The sequence below is a fragment of the Sebastes umbrosus genome, chromosome 13, assembly GCF_015220745.1.
Source record: "Sebastes umbrosus isolate fSebUmb1 chromosome 13, fSebUmb1.pri, whole genome shotgun sequence".
NCBI lineage: Eukaryota > Metazoa > Chordata > Actinopteri > Perciformes > Sebastidae > Sebastes > Sebastes umbrosus.
Genome location: NC_051281.1, coordinates 25,345,784 through 25,366,383, shown reverse-complemented (window position 1 = coordinate 25,366,383; position 20,600 = coordinate 25,345,784). Strand labels below are relative to the sequence as shown.

The 20,600-nt window shown below is 42.2% G+C and overlaps 3 protein-coding genes across 3 annotated transcripts; 1 reads left to right on the top strand and 2 right to left on the bottom strand.

The window, feature by feature from the left end:
• The first annotated feature begins 252 nt into the window (after positions 1–252).
• On the top strand, positions 253–6,806 carry LOC119500214 (patatin-like phospholipase domain-containing protein 2). Its single transcript, XM_037789839.1, has 6 exons — positions 253–544; positions 2,143–2,203; positions 2,326–2,514; positions 2,604–2,736; positions 2,948–3,049; positions 4,959–6,806. Exons 1-6 carry the CDS (start codon positions 488–490, stop codon positions 5,176–5,178), a joined length of 762 nt encoding a protein of 253 aa, XP_037645767.1. The 5' UTR covers positions 253–487; the 3' UTR covers positions 5,179–6,806.
• Positions 6,807–7,793: 987 nt separating this feature from the next.
• Positions 7,794–9,101, bottom strand: LOC119500211 (trichohyalin-like). The gene has a single exon (XM_037789835.1). The coding sequence runs from the start codon at positions 9,096–9,098 to the stop codon at positions 7,986–7,988; it is 1,113 nt and encodes a 370-aa protein (XP_037645763.1). The 5' UTR covers positions 9,099–9,101; the 3' UTR covers positions 7,794–7,985.
• Positions 9,099–11,982, bottom strand: LOC119500438 (trichohyalin-like; the record flags this gene model as incomplete). Its single annotated transcript, XM_037790148.1, has 2 exons — positions 11,850–11,982; positions 9,099–11,444 (listed from the first exon to the last, which is right to left on the bottom strand). Coding segments are annotated over exons 1-2 (2,475 nt in total), but the record flags the coding sequence as incomplete, so codon positions are not given.
• Between the last annotated feature and the right edge of the window lie 8,618 nt (positions 11,983–20,600).

Sequence of the window (20,600 nt, the reverse complement as noted above, 5' to 3'; positions counted from 1 at the left end):
TTGGAAATAAGGTTAATCCTTTCTCCGTGACATTTTAAGCGCTTTAAATGATAAAAACCCTCCATTCAGTTTCTAATGTTCCAGAGGTTGAATCTAAAACGGAACTGGAGCGTTTTATTACATAATTAAAATCTGTAAAAAGTGAAGTCTCTCATAAATACAAAGCTGTTTTTGTGTTAGAGGGATGTGACTCTTGTTTGAGTACAGAGTGGTCTGAAAGGCGGTCGTGTCCTCAGGATGTTTAGTCAGAGCAGTCCCAGATACAGATAAACACAGTGTAGTGTAGTGAAAGCAACGCATCCTCTCCGTCAACCCATTCTCTGTGTCTCTTTAGCGTTACGTGGACGGCGGGATCAGCAACAACCTGCCGCAGTCGGAGCTGAAGAACACCATCACCATCTCTCCCTTCTCCGGCGAGTGTGACATCTGTCCCCGCGACAACTCCACCAGCTTCCACGAGCTGCGCTTCACCAACACCAGCATCCAGATGAACCTGGGCAACATGTACCGCCTCAGCAGGGCCCTGTTTCCACCAGAACCCAAGGTACGGGACTAAAGAAATCTAGAATAACACAATATGAAAATATGATGAATATGATGAGTGTTTTCAGTCCAAAATGGCAGCTCTTGTCAAGAAAGCACACGTTAAATCCAGCGTGGTAAAAACTACACATCCAGTAAAGGATGGATAAAGAGAACGGAGCTGTCGGGAGAGCTAGAGACCACCTTGGAGAAGTTAGAGGAAGTAAACACGTGGGACTACATCACGGTTTTCAAAATAAGTTGTTAACAAAGAGAACTGTAGATACAAAATACATCTATGGAAATAAGATTGATGGATTATATTCACCAGAAGTATAAAACATTACATGACCCTTATGAATTAAAAAGAAAATATCACTAATTTGTGAGGGAAATGTCTTTATTCTTTGATTTCTGGGTTGCTGGATAATAAATAATTCCTGACAATGACTGATATATTTGACTTCAGGACATCTCTGACTACATACATGCTGAAAATCAAACATTTTTACTGGATTCATTTAGAGATTTTCTAAAGTAAAAGTCCCTAGACGTGTATGATTCAACCTTTTCCGATGGTCTAGTGTTAAAAACAGTTAACAGAATTGCACAAAATCGCAAAACTAGCTCTGTGATTATTATTATTAGGTAACCTTTAAGATGAGGTGAGCTTTAGGGTAGAGCTGTGTTGTAGTTATTATACAACAGCCTGGCTCCTCGCCGCTCCCCTCACGTGTGCACATTGTGCCGTCTGGATTCCACGATTATGTAATTGGGTGCACAAATCTGTGCGATCTGACCACATTCCTACGGGGAGGAATTACCTCTCTGTACCGCACCACATGAATAACAAGTCTACGGACACGCTTGAGGCAGGAACTCTATGTCCACTTGTCATATTGACGTTCATAGGAACACAGAGTACTTTCCAAGTCTTTTTTTAAATAAATGTTTTTTACATTTATTCGCTTTTTTTTTTGCAGAGAGTTAGATGAGAAGTTTGATACCACTCATTTGTGCGTTCAGTTATGGTATGGAAGATATAAAATACCTAAATAAAAATCAACTAAAGAAATAAAGTGAAATACATAACCCATTGTTTATCCTTCATAATTCAAAACCATATGCTAAAAGGACAACAATTTAGCTTTTTTGTCTTTAATCAATTAATTTTTGTTTTTTCCATACCACATAGAAATCAAACCACAACACAGAAAACAAATTGAAGAGGTGTATTTCATTTTTACACATTTAAAATTTCCCATAGCCCTCTGCTGGACAACACTGAAATGCAATATATACACCTCTGCCCTTTGTTTTCTAAATAACTGCCCTTTTAACATGTGCTTTTCTTTTAATTGTGACACAGTTAATGCTAACATAAATAAAAAAGAAAGAAATACTGAGTTATCCTAAGTTGTATAACGAGTTATCTTTATAAAAAATAGCTCAACCAGATGGTAGTTTAAAGCAGATAGTGCGGGAGACTGGCAGCTCTAAAGGGTCAACAACAGCTTTAACATAAAGAAGAGTTTTATTGTGAAACAGACTCGTCACAGTCTCCATACAGCACTGTGTGAAAGACCGTTTTTATAAGATGTACTGTCTTCCTGTCCACAGGTCCTGGCTGAGATGTGTCAGAGCGGTTATAAGGATGCTCTACGCTTCCTTGAAGAAAACAGTGAGTGTCCTACTGCTCTGTTACCATGGTGACTCTCTGAAACAAGCTTACGTTAGTTATGATGCATCCCTTATCAGCCTCTAGCTTTAACCTTCGGACTGTGTCCCTGATGTCGTGTTTAGACCTGCTGATGCTGGAGCATCCGACCTCGGGCCTCGCCCCGCCAGAGAGCCCGCCAGAGAGCCCGTCCGCCTGCTGCGGCAAGCACACGGAAACCAACAAAGAGTGGGTCCTCCGGAGGCTCCGCCTGCTGCGCAAACAGCACTGGTGGCTGGATGAGCAGATCGTTCTGCCCACGTCCATCAAGAAAGGTGTGGAAGGTCATCCCAGACTCTATTTGGTTTTATTTAGTAATGAAGAGATGATTTTGTAACGCGTCTGTTCTCTGTGGGTCCGTCAGTGTTCTGCGAGGCCTGCCAAGACAAACCCGGCCTGTATGCCAAGGTGTCCGGGATGCTGCCAGTGAGAGTGGCCTCCTACATGCTCATGCCGTACACGCTTCCTGTACAGTCGGCCTACTCAGTGGCCCAGAGGTGAGTTTAGATCTAAACACATTTAAAGCCGGGGGGGCGTTCACAAATACTGCTTGAACTTTCCGAGGCCATGGAAGTTCCCCATTTAAGTAACAGAGCTCTGCGCAACTCATTTCCACTCATCTCGTAGCAAGAGAGAGTCAGGTTTCCGTGTTAAACATCAGTTCAGTGTCTGTTCATATAATAACATGGTTTTGTGCTCTGCTCCCAGGTTAGTGGAGTGGATCCCAGAGGTGCCAGCGGATATGCGCTGGCTGTTTGGGGTGGCAGGTGACATGTACCAACAGGCCTGGAGAGGAGCACCAGCCATCAGGTGACAGATGACTCTCTACACACTGCATACACATCGTGCACTCACTCAGCCATACAGTTAGTTATCCACCTGCTAATTACAAACCTAAAAAGTTGTATATGAAAACTACAGAAAATGACATAACAATACATAAAACAAAAGATAGAAGAAAGTAATAGAATAATCACATAAATAATTAAAATAAAAACAAATGATAATAGTTAGGAGAAGTTACTCAGGCTCCATTTACACTTGGCTACATTAAAATCAGGGCATCTGAAGCTGTGTAGTTAAATAGCAGAAATACCAGAAGAAGAAGAAGAAGAGCTTCTCTAGTTTACCACAATAACATTTTACAGCTCCGCAAATGTCATGGTAATTAGGTGATAATTAGCAAGTAACCTATTGGAAATTTCTTTGGAATGACCCCAATATTTACCTCAAACTCTACTTTATTATAAACATTTTAATATTTTATATATTTTATAAAAGCTGGTAATTTATTTAATGCATTTCCAGGAAAAGAATACAAAGTTAATTGATACGCTTTATTTTCAGCTACCAGGTTATATTTGTGTCGACAGTAAATCACACAATGGTGAGATTTGTGCCTGTGATGAAGTGTCTTCTATTAGTTTTTTCCACCTCCGATGAAGAGCAGCCGCTTCTCAAGCCCAAATGGCTCTATTTTAACCATTATATGCTATTTTAGCATATAGTTATTAAATAATAAGAGTATTCAATACTTGACAAATCTCCCTTTAAGTTTCATTTTGACCAGATAAAAAAAAAAAAAGATTGATTTGAGAATAATCGCAATTAAATATTTGAATCGATTGACAGCCCTATTATACTGTGTATTTATATATATATATATATATATATATACAGTATATATATTTGCGCAATGGTACAGAGTGCAAAGGGTGCTGGAATAAATATATAAATATAAATATTAAAGAAATGTTGCTTTATATTATAAAGGTAGAGAAATAAATAAAATATTCTATTATAAAGCAACCTGTTGCATTAATCATTCCATAAAGGTTTACATACATGAGGTAGGGATAGACAGTATATACTGTACAGCAGCTGTTTGTGGGCCTCAGAGTGACATCTAGTGGGCTGTGGAGGTACTGACATTGGTGCCAAAATACATTTTGGCAAGGAAAAACTGTCACGGTCATTTCAAAAGGGGTCCCTTGACCTCTGACCTCCAGATCAGTGAATGTAAATGGGTTCTCTGGGTACCCACGAGTCTCCCCTTTACAGACATGCACACTCTATGATAATCACATGCAGTTTGGGGCAAGTCATAGTCAAGTCAGCACACTGACACACTGACAGCTGTTGTTGCCTGTTGGGCTGCAGTTTGCCATGTTATGATTGGAGCATATTGTTTTATGTTAAATGCAGTACCTGTGAGGGTTTCTGGATCAATATCTGTCATTGTTTTGTGTTGTTAATTGATTTAAAATAATAAATATATACATACATTTTGAATAAAGCAGCATATTTGTCCACTCCCATGTTGATAAGAGGATTAAATACTTGACTAATCTCCCTTTAAGGTACATTTTGAACAGATAAAAAATTAATTTTCTGATTAATCGCGATTAGCTATGGACAATCATGCGATTAATCGTGATTAAATATGAATCGATTGACAGCCCTAATCTCTACTGGCACTCACTCAAACTCTTACTGATGTCAAACTGACACAGAACAACATGACTTCACCAGTTTGTTGTTCCTGAGCCGTCAGAGCGATGCAGTAGAAGATCGGGTCCAAACAAGCAGACATTACAACTCGCAGCTTGGAGTCTCTTTGCCTGCTGGACATTCACACATTACATCAAACTGTGTTGCCTATTTCTTTATATGCAATGAGACAATAAGTGAAACTAACGGTGTGTAATCGCCTCTACAGAGAGCCGTGCCTGAGGAAATGCTTGAGCGAGCCGCCTCTACCTACAGAGTGTGATAAACCCATGCAGGGAGACAACCCGCCTCCTCTTTCCTCCCTAGACCTCCACGGCAGCTACTGGGAGATCCCCAAATCTACCTCCTCCCACCATCATCCTCACATCGCCCCCTCCTCTCCGCAAAAAGTTAGCTTCTACGTCGGCTCGCAGGATGAACCTGAATGATTCAGGACCTGCACTTTGACAATCATGACCCCTCTTCCTGTGAGGAGGAGCTGGTGGATCGACGGGGTGGTACAGATTTGAACCAGCAAACAAAATGTTTTCAAGGAAACGCACATTTAATCTCTGACTCTGAACACTCCAGGCGGCACCGACTGTATTATATTTTAACGAGTGCTCTGGAGAACTCACTCAGGATCGTGGATGTGTCTTTTATGACCTTTTTTTTTATGTACAGCACTAGAAAAGTGTCTAGTTTTACAATCTAACTACAACCCTACCTACCTGTTGGTTTAAAATATACTCAATGTAGCATTCATTCCTCAATCCCAGTACAGATAATTCAATCAAGAGTCTCCATCTATCTGTCCGTTTAATTTAATCTAATTTATTTTACCCTAGGGATGCACCGATACCGATACCAGTATCGGGTCCGATACTGTGCTCATGTACTCGTACTCGCACAACGGCTCCGATACAACGGCTCCAATACAACAGCAGCGATACCGTTAGACTCCTTGGTCCGTGTTTCAAGACGGGTTGGGTGGGTTGCCGACATCGCCGCAGACCCCTGGCGCCTTTTACGTGGGCCGAGCCCCGCTCTGGCGTCATGACGCGGTTGGGTGCGCACTGAAAACAGTCCGTCCAGGTCGACAGTCACACTAAGAGCAGGGGGCCCCGGCGGGGAGAGAGGGCGAAGCGAGCCCTTTGTCTACGGGCGGCGAGGTCCTGGCGGGGAGCGCTGTAAATCTGCGGCAGCGAGCCACATTCGCCCCGAGCCTTTCCAAGCCGACCTAGAGCCGATTACGGCGCACCGCCTCGTATGCGGGACTCCCCAGCCTGCCGTGTGTCGCTAACACCCTCCAGCTGGCTGTTAACGAGGGTCTTTTGGCACAGAGAAGTACTCGTATCGGTACTCGGTATCGGCGAGTACCCAAATGTAAGTACTTGTACTCGGTCTGAAAAAAAGTGGTATCGGTGCATCCCTATTTTACCCCCCTTCCCTCAAGAGGCTTCACCTTTTGCCAGGCCACCACTGTAAATAAGAATTTGTTCTTAAATGACTTGCCTGGTTAAATAAAGGTTAAATAAAATAAAATAAAAGCTTAGATTAGTGGCTATAGCTACAGCTGGAGCCCGGCGCTGCTGATTACAACCGATAGAAATGGTGGTTGCAATAAACTAAAGTGCCCTTTAAATGAGGTGATGTCAAAGACTAGAGCGTTTACTGCGTCACAGAACTCTAAATATTGAGACAAATCTGCCACATAAGTCACTTTACTCACTGATCACTAACATTACTGACCAATGGGGCTGGAGGCAATCTCAGCTGACATGGAGTGATGGCGGGGTACGCCCTGGACGGGTCGCCAGACTATCACAGGGCTGACGCATAAGAGTCAGCGCCCTGCATGTCTTTGGACTTTTGGACTTAATTTGCCAAAATGAAACACTGATGCTGAGTGTGCTCATCAAGAGAGTCGCAACCAGTGATGTAATGTCAGCGTTATCAGTGTATTATGGTCTGACCTTCCAGTTGTAAATCTGTTTTTACATCGCCTGTCACTTGAATGTAAAGTTATGTTATTACACTGTGATATTCTCTTGTGATTAAACAATTTTAAATCGGTTGTTTTGTTTGTTTGAGTGTCCTGCACCAAATGATGACACAATACATGCACACACATATATTACTCTCTTATGGTGCCACTCGTGTTGTGTCATGATTGGTAGGTCTGTTTATCTTTTCAATATCAATTTCAATATGTCTCTTTTAATATAATGTATTAAACGGTACACCAGCATTTAGTTTATTTATTTATTTATTTTATTTGTTATATTTTATTGTAAATGGTTAACACAAACCGATGGCACACATTTCTTCTGAGTGTCACTCTCAGACCTAAAGGAAATAAACAGTCACCAATTGACTTAACTTGCATGTCTTTGGACTGTGGGAAGAAACCGGAGCACCCGGAGGAAACCCATGCAGGCGTGGGGAGAACATGCAGACTCCACACAGAAAGGCCTCAGCTGGCTAAAGGAAATATACAGTTAGCAATTACCTGAGCTCACGCTCAGACCTAAAGGATATAGTCAGCAATTAACTGAGCTCACGCGCAGACCTAAAGGAAATATCCATCCATCCATCCATCTTCAACCGCTTACCCGGGGTCGGGTCGCAGGGGCAACAGCTCCAGCAGGGGACCCCAAACACCCTTTCCCGGGCCACATTAACCAGCTCTGACTGGGGGATCCTGAGGCGTTCCCAGGCGGAGATATAATCTCTCCACCTAGTCCTGGGTCTTCCCCGTGGTCTCCTCCCAGCTGGTCGTGCCTGGAACACCTCCCAGAGAGAGGCGTCCAGGGGGCATCTGTACTAGATGCCGAACCACCTAAGCTGGCTCCTTTCAACGCGAAGGAGCAGCGGCTCTACTCCGAGTCCCTCACGGATGACTGAGCTTCTCACCCTATCTCTAAGGGAGACGCCAGCCACCCTCCTGAGGAAACCCATTTCGGCCGCTTGTACCCGCGACCTTGTTCTTTTGGTCATGACCCAACCCTCATGACCATAGGTGAGAGTAGGAACGAAGATTGACCTGTAGATCGAGAGCTTTGCCTTCCGGCTCAGCTCCCTTTTCGTCACAACGGTGCGGTAAAGTGAATGCAATACCGCCCCTGCTGCTCTGATTCTCCGGCCAATCTCACGTTCTATAGTCCCCTCACTCGCGAACAAGACCCCGGGGTACTTGAGCTCCTTCATTTGGGGTAAGGACTCATTCCCTACCCGGAGGAGGCAATCCATCGGTTTACTGCTGAGAACCGCGCTGCCTTAAGGGGGGCCTATGTGATCCCCATCCCAGCGAGTCCATGACCCAAACCATCAGCCCATCATTTACATCTGCCTCGTTGATTTGACGTATGTCTTCATTTACGTCTTTCAGTATTTGTTTAAGCTCCTGAAGCTTTAGTTTGAGGGCTTCATTGGTTTGTGCCATAGCCTCCTTCTCCTCCTTCTCCTGGGAGAGTGCACTCTCCATCTCACAGGCTTTGAGACGCATCTCTTCTTTCTGGTGTTTTACTATCCGGAGTATATCCTGAAGGTCCTGAATTTGGTGTTGCAGAGATTCATTGCTTTTTCTCATAGCCTCCTTCTCCTCCTTCTCCTGGGAAAGTGCACTCTCCATCTCACAGGCTTTGAGGCACATCTCTTCCTTCTGGTGTTTTTCTATTTGGAGCATTTCCTGAAGGTCCTGAATTTGGTGTTGGAGAGATTCATTGTTTTGTTGCATAGCGTCCATCTCCTGGGAAAGTGCACTCTTCATCTCACAGGCTTTGAGATGCATCTCTTCCTTCTGGTCCTTTTCTTTCTGGAGCATTTCCTGAAACTGGATATCATGGACAGAGGTCATCTCTTTCATTTCATCCAGCTCTTGGAGAAGTGCTTTCTCTTTTCCAACAGCTGTGAGATGCATCTCTTCATTCTTGTTCCTTTCTAGCTGGAGCATTTCCTGAAGGTCCTGAATTTGGTGTTGGAGAGATTCACTGGTTCTTCTCATAGCCTCCTTCTCCTGGGAAAGTGTACTCTCCATCTCACAGGCTTTGAGACGCATCTCTTCCTTCTTGTCCCATTCTATCTGGAGCATTTCCTGAAGCTGGATATCATGGACAGAGGTCATCTCTTTCATTTCATCCAGCTCTTGGATAAGTGCTTTCTCTTTTCCAACAGCTGTGAGATGCATCTTTTCGTTCTCGTTCCTTTCAATACGGAGCATTTCCTGAATGTCCTGAATTTGGTATTGGAGAGATTCATTGTTATTTCTCATAGCCTCCTTCTCCCTCTTCTCCTGGTAAAGTTCACGCTCCATCTCACAGGCTTTGAGACGCATATCTTCCTTCTGCTGTTTTTCTATCCGGAGCATTTCCTGAAGGTCCTGAATTTGGTGTTGGAGAGATTCATTGTTTTGTTGCATAGCGTCCATCTCCTGGGAAAGTGCACTCTTCATCTCACAGGCTTTGAGATGCATCTCTTCCTTCTGGTCCTTTTCTTTCTGGAGCATTTCCTGAAACTGGATATCATGGACAGAGGTCATCTCTTTCATTTCATCCAGCTCTTGGAGAAGTGCTTTCTCTTTTCCAACAGCTGTGAGATGCATCTCTTCATTCTTGTTCCTTTCGAGCTGGAGCATTTCCTGAAGGTCCTGAATTTGGTGTTGGAGAGATTCACTGGTTCTTCTCATAGCCTCCTTCTCCTGGGAAAGTGTACTCTCCATCTCACAGGCTTTGAGACGCATCTCTTCCTTCTTGTCCCATTCTATCTGGAGCATTTCCTGAAGCTGGATATCATGGACAGAGGTCATCTCTTTCATTTCATCCAGCTCTTGGATAAGTGCTTTCTCTTTTCCAACAGCTGTGAGATGCATCTTTTCGTTCTCGTTCCTTTCAATACGGAGCATTTCCTGAATGTCCTGAATTTGGTATTGGAGAGATTCATTGTTATTTCTCATAGCCTCCTTCTCCCTCTTCTCCTGGTAAAGTTCACGCTCCATCTCACAGGCTTTGAGACGCATATCTTCCTTCTGCTGTTTTTCTATCCGGAGCATTTCCTGAAGGTCCTGAATTTGGTGTTGGAGAGATTCATTGTTATTTCTCAAAGCCTCCGTCTCCTGGGAAAGTGTACTCTCCATCTCACAGGCTTTGAGTCGCATCTCTTCCTTCTTGTCCCATTCTATCTGGAGCATTTTCTGAAGCTGGATATCATGGACAGAGGTCATCTCTTTCATTTCATCCAGCTCTTGGATAAGTGCTTTCTCTTTTCCAACAGCTGTGAGATGCATCTTTTCGTTCTCGTTCCTTTCAATACGGAGCATTTCCTGAATGTCCTGAATTTGGTATTGGAGAGATTCATTGTTATTTCTCATAGCCTCCTTCTCCCTCTTCTCCTGGTAAAGTTCACGCTCCATCTCACAGGCTTTGAGACGCATATCTTCCTTCTGCTGTTTTTCTATCCGGAGCATTTCCTGAAGGTCCTGAATTTGGTGTTGGAGAGATTCATTGTTATTTCTCAAAGCCTCCGTCTCCTGGGAAAGTTTACCCTCCATCTCACAGGCTTTGAGACGCATCTCTTCCTTCTTGTCCCATTCTATCTGGAGCATTTTCTGAAGCTGGATATCATGGACAGAGGTCATCTCTTTCATTTCATCCAGCTCTTGGATAAGTGCTTTCTCTTTTCCAACAGCTGTGAGATGCATCTTTTCGTTCTCGTTCCTTTCAATACGGAGCATTTCCTGAATGTCCTGAATTTGGTATTGGAGAGATTCATTGTTATTTCTCATAGCCTCCTTCTCCCTCTTCTCCTGGTAAAGTTCACGCTCCATCTCACAGGCTTTGAGACGCATATCTTCCTTCTGCTGTTTTTCTATCCGGAGCATTTCCTGAAGGTCCTGAATTTGGTGTTGGAGAGATTCATTGTTATTTCTCAAAGCCTCCGTCTCCTGGGAAAGTGTACTCTCCATCTCACAGGCTTTGAGTCGCATCTCTTCCTTCTTGTCCCATTCTATCTGGAGCATTTTCTGAAGCTGGATATCATGGACAGAGGTCATCTCTTTCATTTCATCCAGCTCTTGGATAAGTGCTTTCTCTTTTCCAACAGCTGTGAGATGCATCTTTTCGTTCTCGTTCCTTTCAATACGGAGCATTTCCTGAATGTCCTGAATTTGGTATTGGAGAGATTCATTGTTATTTCTCATAGCCTCCTTCTCCCTCTTCTCCTGGTAAAGTTCACGCTCCATCTCACAGGCTTTGAGACGCATATCTTCCTTCTGCTGTTTTTCTATCCGGAGCATTTCCTGAAGGTCCTGAATTTGGTGTTGGAGAGATTCATTGTTATTTCTCAAAGCCTCCGTCTCCTGGGAAAGTTTACCCTCCATCTCACAGGCTTTGAGATGCATCTCTTCCTTCTTGTCCCATTCTATCTGGAGCATTTTCTGAAGCTGGATATCATGGACAGAGGTCATCTCTTTCATTTCATCCAGCTCTTGGATAAGTGCTTTCTCTTTTCCAACAGCTGTGAGATGCATCTTTTCGTTCTCGTTCCTTTCAATACGGAGCATTTCCTGAATGTCCTGAATTTGGTATTGGAGAGATTCATTGTTATTTCTCATAGCCTCCTTCTCCCTCTTCTCCTGGTAAAGTTCACGCTCCATCTCACAGGCTTTGAGACGCATATCTTCCTTCTGCTGTTTTTCTATCCGGAGCATTTCCTGAAGGTCCTGAATTTGGTGTTGGAGAGATTCATTGTTATTTCTCAAAGCCTCCGTCTCCTGGGAAAGTTTACCCTCCATCTCACAGGCTTTGAGACGCATCTCTTCCTTTTCGTCCCATTCTATCTGGAGCATTTCCTGAAGGTCCTGAATTTGGTGTTGGAGAGATTCACTGGTTCTTCTCATAGCCTCCTTCTCCTGGGAAAGTGTACTCTCCATCTCACAGGCTTTGAGACGCATCTCTTCCTTTTCGTCCCATTCTATCTGGAGTATTTTCTGAAGCCGGATATCATGGACAGAGGTCATCTCTTTCATTTCATCCAGCTCTTGGAGAAGTGCTTTCTCTTTTCCAACAGCTGTGAGATGCATCTTTTCGTTCTCGTTCCTTTCAATACGGAGCATTTCCTGAATGTCCTGAATTTGGTGTTGGAGAGATTCATTGTTATTTCTCAAAGCCTCCGTCTCCTGGGAAAGTGTACTCTCCATCTCACAGGCTTTGAGACGCATCTCTTCCTTTTCGTCCCATTCTATCTGGAGCATTTCCTGAAGGTCCTGAATTTGGTGTTGGAGAGATTCACTGGTTCTTCTCATAGCCTCCGTCTCCTGGGAAAGTGTACTCTCCATCTCACAGGCTTTGAGTCGCATCTCTTCCTTCTTGTCCCATTCTATCTGGAGCATTTTCTGAAGCTGGATATCATGGACAGAGGTCATCTCTTTCATTTCATCCAGCTCTTGGAGAAGTGCTTTCTCTTTTCCAACAGCTGTGAGATGCATTTCTTCTTTCTGGTCCTTCTCTATCTGAAGCATTTCCTGAAGGTCCTGAATTTGCTGTTGGAGGGATTCAATGGTTTTTTTCATAGTCCGGGAGTCCTTACGAAGAGCCCCGTTGTCTTGGCACACTCTCTTTATGTTTTGGCTGATGATGGCGCTCTGTTGAATTAGGCTGTCAACTTGCAAAAGGATAGTCTGTGCCATTTTTAAATCTTTTATCTTATTAAGCGTTAAGATAATGCAGATTATGTGAGCTGCTGTGGAAATACAGGCTATTATGTGATTTCAATTGGTCACACTAAATATCCCATAACCTATGAGATCATTAGGGAGCCCTTTGCAAAACTTCAGAGCCATCGCCCCTAGCAACAGAATTGCTTTCATGTATCCAGTGACGTCACGACGCATCGCAACATAGGACCGATGACGTCACCGGTTCATCGCCATGGCAACACATTTTGTTTCAAATTCAACTTCCTGTCAGCTACATTAAACAATCATTGCAAACAGGAAATAAAATACAAATTATAATGTTTATGTGTTAAGTTTGAAAAGCTCTGAAGTTTGTTTGGTTCCGGAAATTGTAGGTTATTAATATTTAAAAAAATAAAAATAAAAGGATCGTGTCTAGAACTAGTTGGGGAAACTCTCGCGAGATGCTTGAGGTTAGGATAGGGCGTCGGGTAGTGAGTCTCGCGAGATTTACGGGTTATCTTCTAGACACGACCAAAAAAAAAATTATTATTGTGTGAGGGTAAAAGCGGGTAATAGTCTTAAAACTTTCGTTATTTTTTTTTAATTTATTTTCCTACATTTGTTTGTCAGCTTATCTAACATATGTAGGCTATTTTTTGAATATTTAAAACCGTTAACGTCCGTTGGGTGATGGGACGGTCTGCGCATGCGTCGAGGCTCACCACCAACATCCAAGGCCTATGGAAAGGAGGTTAGAACACGCGTCATAATTTCGGGGGTATTGCACATGCGCAGTAAAATCTGGCCGCAGCTTCAGTTACACTGCGCATGCGTATACCCCACACACCAAGATCCGTGACCCAGCCTCCTTCTATAGGCCTTGAAAACATCAGGGAGGAAGAGCAGGATGATGGCGGAGGATGGAAGAGAAGAGTCGGTGGCCACTGATGACGACTCAGACCTCACAGCTGCAGACGGCAGCAACAGCCTAAACAACACGGTAAAAACAGTTTTTACTTTTTTAGTGGATAAATACCGTGTTAACGTGTGTTAACGGTGTACTGGCTGACGGTTTAAAGCTCAGCTGAGTGTAGGGATACACGGTGATGAAGCTGAGTGGAAGGATACACGGTGATTAGGCTAAGTGGAAGGATACACGGTGATTAGGCACTACTCAGGTACTATGTTTCCTCTAACTTGTTCTAACTCCAGAGGTCATGTGTGATTCACTCAGCCTACTGTTGTTTTCATACTAACATTAACTTGCTTAATAAATAATGCTTCATATGGACATCTGTTAGCTTGTAGCCTAACTATAACAAGAAAAAGTAGGGCCATGAATGAGCCAAATGCAGGGAATTGAATAAACACCTGTCACCTGCCTGATGCAGTAAACAATCCCAGGTCACCTGCCACCATGGCAAGAGGTTTTCCTTATATTAAGATTTTTTTTTAAAGCAATTCCTAAATTAAAAATTGTCAGGGATTAAAGCTGCAGTAGGCAGAATGTTTTTGACACTATCATTAAAGGGACTGTCTGTAAGAATCAGAAATACCTTGTTAACAGCTTCACCTGTGGCCGTTAAGTCAACTAAAGTCAGCGTCCTGTTGCTGGCGCTTGTGCTCGCTCTACATAGACATGAAGGAGCATCGCTCAACACAGTGAGGAGACACACGTCAGCTAAAAGCACAATATCACTCTATATTTCAGCTGCTTGGCAGTAATGTTAGCTGACCAGACCAAGGTCTCTCCATGAATCACTGCTGATCCTAGTGTTGGCTTTTCCTGCCTCAGCCTCCCGACCGCGGCCGGAGGGAACAGGGGAGACGCCGGAGTTTTGGTCGGAGACGATAACGTTTCTCTCTGCGGAGCCCCGTCACTTCACAAGACACGGGAAACCTCTGTTGGTCTGGAGGAGCTGCAGCAGTTATTTCTGCACGAACGTCCACTGTACATTCACTAGATATTCTCAGAGCTAAACTAACTCTTCTGCAGTGTGGAGTGAGCAGCATGCACGTGAGAGGTGGCGCGAGCTGAGTGAAGGCAAGCAGGCAGAAGAGCAGAGACTCCGGCCCTGGAGACCAAAGCTACGGTCTCCCCTGCGTCCAACACTGTTTAATAGAAGGGCTTCACTAGATACAACTTTGAGGGGAAAAAACTTAATTTCAGACCCCGCCCAAATATCTTGTAAAAAGCCGTTTTCAGAGCTTATTAATGACACTGTGTGATGTGATGTGTCAGATGGTGGAAGAAGGCTCCACTCTCCTGCGCAGAATGGAGATCTGCGTCGCTGAGGCTGAGAAAAGGAGTGGCAAGAACACGGTGAACATGCAGGAGACGTTCACCGTGTACCTCATCGAAACACGGTGAGTGTTAAAATGGCTTGTCATAAAAAAGGAAGTGCTGCGAGTTGAGCTGAGATGTTCTGATATCTGTACTTCTTCTTGTTTTATCTCTCGTGTGCATGAATTCACTTCTGTATTTTGTCACTGTGCAAACTCAATCTCTTAAGGCCAAACCCTGTTGCGTGTTACTCGGGAGGATTGCAGCCTTGCTTAATGTCCCTCAAGAAATGTTGAATATAATGTGACAGGATAAGAATAAGTAGGCTGAGAAATCACCGCTGGCTTCCGGCTAAATTAAGCCCCTAAATCAACCATCATGGAGCTGGACTTCTTGTTTGTTTGCTCCATGTGTTTCAGAAAAAAAGCTGTTATTAAAGTTATTAAATGGCCACTATTATGTAGAGACGGAAATTAATCTCTAATAGACTGGTTCACTTCAAAAGATCATGACTAATGAAGACTGACAGCAAATATATTTGCAGAACTTATATTTAATCTTTTCTTTGAGGCTCCTTTGTGTGTTTTTTCTCCTGGGGAAACAGTAACAGTGCCGTTTTTAGACAGCACAACACAGGATTCATACGCAGTGTGGAAAAGTATGGAATTTAATTTGGGTAATTAAATGCAACCATTATATAAATCAGCCAATTAGAATGCACATACAGATGGTTGAACTCCACCTTTTTACAGTATCTTCTTTTTTTTTTGTATTTTTGAGGCTTTTCTTTCTCTTTGTCTTCTTCTTAATATTATATAGTAATTATATACTGTATATAGTTATGTATATAAATTTGTGTTTTCCCCAAAGTCACCATAGATTTTAATCTTTTTAATCTTTAAAATAATATTTTCTTTCAGGACAAGGGCAAGTTATCCCACTAGGGGTCACTAGAGCAAAAAAGATGTGTGATCACCATGACCTCCCCATTTTCACACTCTGTGCATTTTGTATGTATTGGTTTATAATTAGCAATTAGCTGTGGTAACTCGATAAATCAAAATATCATTTAGTAAAATACACCATTTAAGGACAGAATGACAGTCTCACAATTTGAAGTTATTTTTATAAAACGGTCACTATATCCTGACAGTAGTGCATGAGACAGGTAATCTGAAAAAAATCATGTGCCTCTATGTCCTCCGGTGCTCCTAATGACATCTGCAATGGACCAATCAGAGCAGAGCTGGAGCCTTACCATCTCTGAGCAGCTGTCGATCACTCGTGAACTCCGATTAAACGGTCAAACTAGACAGCGCTGATCAAATATGAATCAATATTCTGTTAAGGTCTATTTCTCTCCTCAAATGTTTTCAGAAACATCTTGTAGTGTGCCATTTAGCTGTAAAATTAGAAAATTTGTGGCCCAGCAGCCATGTTGAGATCAGTTGAGGAAATACCAAGCACTTCCCACCAGCCGGAGCAAACTCTCTCATTTTACAGCTGAACGGTGCACTACAAGATGTTTCTGAAAACATTTGTGGCAAGAAATAGGCATTACAGTAACAGAATATGAATTCGTATTTGATCAGAGTTTGCGAGTGATTGACAGCTGCCTCCGTTAAATGAACAGCCAATAGGAACGCTCTCGCTCTGAAATCTCCTGTGATTGGCCAAAGTTTCTCATCATAGGCTAGTTTCTTTAAAGCCTGAAAACAGAGCCATGAGGAGGAGCATAAGTCTAGTTTTCTCTCAGAACACTTGAATTACAATATGCTGAAAGGTTATTATGGAATCTTTGTCCAATGATGCCAAAAGCGTTCTGCCTACTGCAGCTTTAACTCAGGGCCCCTCCACAAAAGAGTGCTTCAAGGTGGTAATAATGCAAGTGTTGCTTTAAGACCCCATGTATCCATGGCGTATACAGTATTGATAAACAAATGTGGTGTTCTGGTGCGTCTCTTACCAGTCCTGGTTCTCTATGCAGACGCACAGATAGTGGCGGATCTCTCTGAACTTCCTCTCATACAGCTGGCTCACCCGGGCCTGGAGGGCTGAGTCCAGTCTCAGCAGGTCCTGCCACTGGGCCATCTGCAGTTAGCCGACACAAACAGAGAGCATGCAGTCTGAACACCATCACAGAGGAAAAAGTCACTAACACTAATGCTCCTGTAATGCAAAGAATACGACTGAATTATGACTTATCAATGCAGTCCTTTCCACAACCAAGAGCTTATAATTTTTGCTTAAGATTTTATACAATTATGTTTATGTTTATTTGAGAAGGGAGAATGCACATGAATTACCACAAACACTTGAGCATTGGCATTAAAAGAAAACATGCATATATATATATATATGTATATATATATATATATATATATACATATATATATATAAACAGTATATGTGTTTAAGAGTAAATATATGTCATATATGACCATCTAGCCTCATTCAATGCCAAACACACACCCATTATCCACATCACACACACGCACACACGCACACACACACACACACAAACACACACATTCTTCAACCTGCTTTTATCCCCTTGTCGTTTTTGTTCTGTTTTGTTTTTGTACTTTATTTGTCTTTCTCTGTATAATATCGTTTGGTCTTTTTATATATGTCCCTGCATGCCTTCACTTGTTTTGTAATCACTTTATAACACAATAAAAAAACAAAAAAACAAAAAACATGCAAGAGCACACGAGCACGACAAAAGCATAATAATAATAATAATAATACACATTTAACAAAAGTTAAAATAATAATGAATAATTGGCGACTTTAAAAGTAGCACTCACGGTACTTGGTTATAAATACCACGGACATTATTTATTGATTTATTGATTTATTGCATGTTTATTTGAGATCATAGATTAACTTTAAGCGCTCTGCTTTGAAGTTTCTACCTGAAATATGAAATATATGAAAACGAAACTGTTCCAATAAGATAATAGTAACAGATAATAATAGACAGCAGAACAAGTGAGCCTACCGTGTGTCAGTGGTTGTTCGTCCTTGTTGTTGATCGCTAGGGTCCTCAGCAGGGTACTGTGTTAAACAGAAAGTATACAGAGTATATACTGGTGCTGGTTCTGTCTGGTCCTCCCTGGTAGTGACTGACAGCAGAATGGGGCGTTCCTTATATCCACCGGGTCCTCCCACACACACCACGTGATTCTCCAGAAATCGTCCAGCTGGGCGGTGTCAAGTCAACCGGTTTTACACTGTTTTCATTTCCGCCTTCAAAATAGTAAAGGTACATTTTCACAGTGGGGAGATTCAGCTACAGCTTGCTGGCTACACCTCTCTGTTTTTATCTACCGGCATCTTCTTCCTGGATGTCTTGGATATTAAATTTAAAGGACTGACTCTGACCTAATCCCTGACCTAAACTCAGTGGCAACAGTTGAATTTAAGGTTTAAAACAGGCATATGTTTCCATTGCATGCATGTAACCGGCCTAAAAACTATAGAACAGGTTTGACATAAATCATGGCTCACTGTCATGATATCTGTCATCATTAAAGGTCCCATATCGTGCTCATTTTCAGGTTCATACTAGTATTTTGTGTTTCTACTAGAACATGTTTACATGCTGTAATGTTAAAAAAACAACTTTATTTTCCTCATTCTGTCTGCCTGAATATACCTGCATTTATCCTCTGTCTGAAACGCTCCGTTTTAGTGCATTGCAACGGAATTGCATTGCTAGGCAACAGTTTGAGTCCATGTGTACTTCCTGTCAGCTGATGTTATTAACATACACTGCAACAGGATATAAACTGGGACCCATTTAGAATGTTTATGTTTAAAACCGTGTAATGATCTAAATATTGTATATTTGTGACCTCACAAATGGACAGAAATCCAAACGGCTTGTTTCAAACGCACAATTTCTGAATACGGGCTGTGTGTATTTCTCTGTATATTGAGCGTTTTGATAGTTTAACAGTATTTATATATCACTTAAACCTGTTTTATAATATAAAAGACCTGAAAATCTCACTTTTTAAAATATGGGACCTTTAACATCATATTTACATTACAACACTCTGGCACAGGCTGCTATTGCTAGACTATATATAATTTGATATTTTGAGCCACAGAGCTGAAACCTGACTTTGACTACTTTTTAAAGAAATAGTTTGACATTTTGGGAACACGCTTTCTTCGCCGAGAGATAATTGAGAATGTCGACACCACTTACATATCTGTATGCTGCATGGAGCTGGAGTCAGCCGACAATTAGCTTAGCTTAGCATAAAGACTGGAGGCAGGGGGAAACTGCTAGCCTGACACTGTCCAAAGTTTAAAAAACATCCACCTACCAGCACATCTAAATTTTACTTTATATCTTGGTTGATTAATCCACACATAAACAGAAATGTCAATCTCAAGGAGGCGACAAGTAACCATTTCCCCATTATGAACATTGAATATTATGCCCTCACAGTATCCTCCATGATCTTTAAAGATGAATTACCTTTTATTTATTTTTTTTTCTCCTTTGAATTTGTGTTTTTGATGTCCCTATTACTGATTTAGACCTCATGAGCTTTTTTCTCTCATCACCACCATCCTTGGATGGGTGTCAGGTGGGGCCTCAGTCTATGGTGGGGTCAAAGGTCATGGTTGTATTAAGCCAAAGGTGCAGAACCCACTCAGTCTATCCCTATTGGGTGGCTTTGATTGCAGGTTTGTTGGGTTGAAATGCATCTTATTGTCAGGTTCTGCACAATGTTTACCAAATGTATGAAAGTGGGGACTGGATGTTCTCAGTGGTTCACACATAAAAATAATAATATCAGCTTGATCTGAGATTACAAAGATCCAATCTGTGTAGGCCTATCACGTTTACGTCTCGACAAAAAGTTCATGGTGAGTGGTAGTTGTGCTTCTGAATGGAAATACACACACCTGACCTAAACCGGTTTACTTCCTTAAAGCAAAAAAAAAAAAAGATGACACATCCTGCCACCCTCAAGACCATTGTGAATCTCCGGGAATCAGGTGATTCTCGATAAATGCTGTAAGAGCATGCATCAAGTAGCAGTCAGATGCAGATGCTACCCTTCCGGCTGCTTCCAAAATAAAAGCTCTATACTCTGTAGCCCTTGCCATGACTCATCATGGGCTATAGGTGGCAGGAGATGCTAACCTTAAGGGAGTTTTGTCAAGTATTTAATACTCTTATCAACATGGGAGGGGGGAAATACGCTGCTTTATGCAAATGTATATACAGTATATATATATACATATATATATATGTATATATATATATATTATCGGAAATCAATTACCAACACAAAACAATGACAAATATTGTCCAGAAACCCTCACAGGTACTGCATTTAGCATAGAAAATATGCTCAAAACTATAACATGGCAAACTCAAGCCCAACAGACAACAACAGCTGTCAGTGTGCTGATTTGACTAGGATTTTTCCCCAAACTGCATGTGATTACCATAAAGCGGGCATGTCTGTAAAGGGGAGACTTGTGGGTACCCATAGAACCCATTTTTACTTGCATATTTTGAGGTCAGAGGTCAAGGGACTCCTTTGAAAATGGCCATGCCAGTTTTTCCTCGCCAAAATTTACTGCAAGTTCGGAGTGTTATTTAACCTCCATCCTGACAAGCTAGTATGACATGGTTGATACCAATGGATTCCGTAGGTTTTAAACAAATTTACATATAACGTATTATCACCTTAACTTTGACAGCCTTAGTTAATTGTCACAGTTTACCTGTATACACACTCCAGCTTAGTGTGGATCCCACTTGATGCACAGTGGCACAGTAGTGAAGGACTAGTGGGCTGAGATCACTTTGACAAAGAGCCTGTGCTTCTCTGATGTCTGACAGCCATGTGTAACAGCTGTGTGTTCTCTTCCAGACT

What these genes read in the sequence shown, in the direction of transcription:
- LOC119500214 (XM_037789839.1), top strand. Translation starts at nt 488, where the DNA reads ATGAACCTGGGCAACATGTACCGCCTCAGCAGGGCCCTGTTTCCACCA. An exon ending in TGTTTCCACCAGAACCCAAG is followed by an intron (nt 545 to 2,142) that starts GTACGGGACTAA and finishes TCCTGTCCACAG; the next exon opens with GTCCTGGCTGAGATGTGTCA. An exon ending in AGAGGAGCACCAGCCATCAG is followed by an intron (nt 3,050 to 4,958) that starts GTGACAGATGAC and finishes TCGCCTCTACAG; the next exon opens with AGAGCCGTGCCTGAGGAAAT.
- LOC119500211 (XM_037789835.1), bottom strand. Translation starts at nt 9,098, where the DNA reads ATGCTCCGGATAGAAAAACAGCAGAAGGAAGATATGCGTCTCAAAGCC.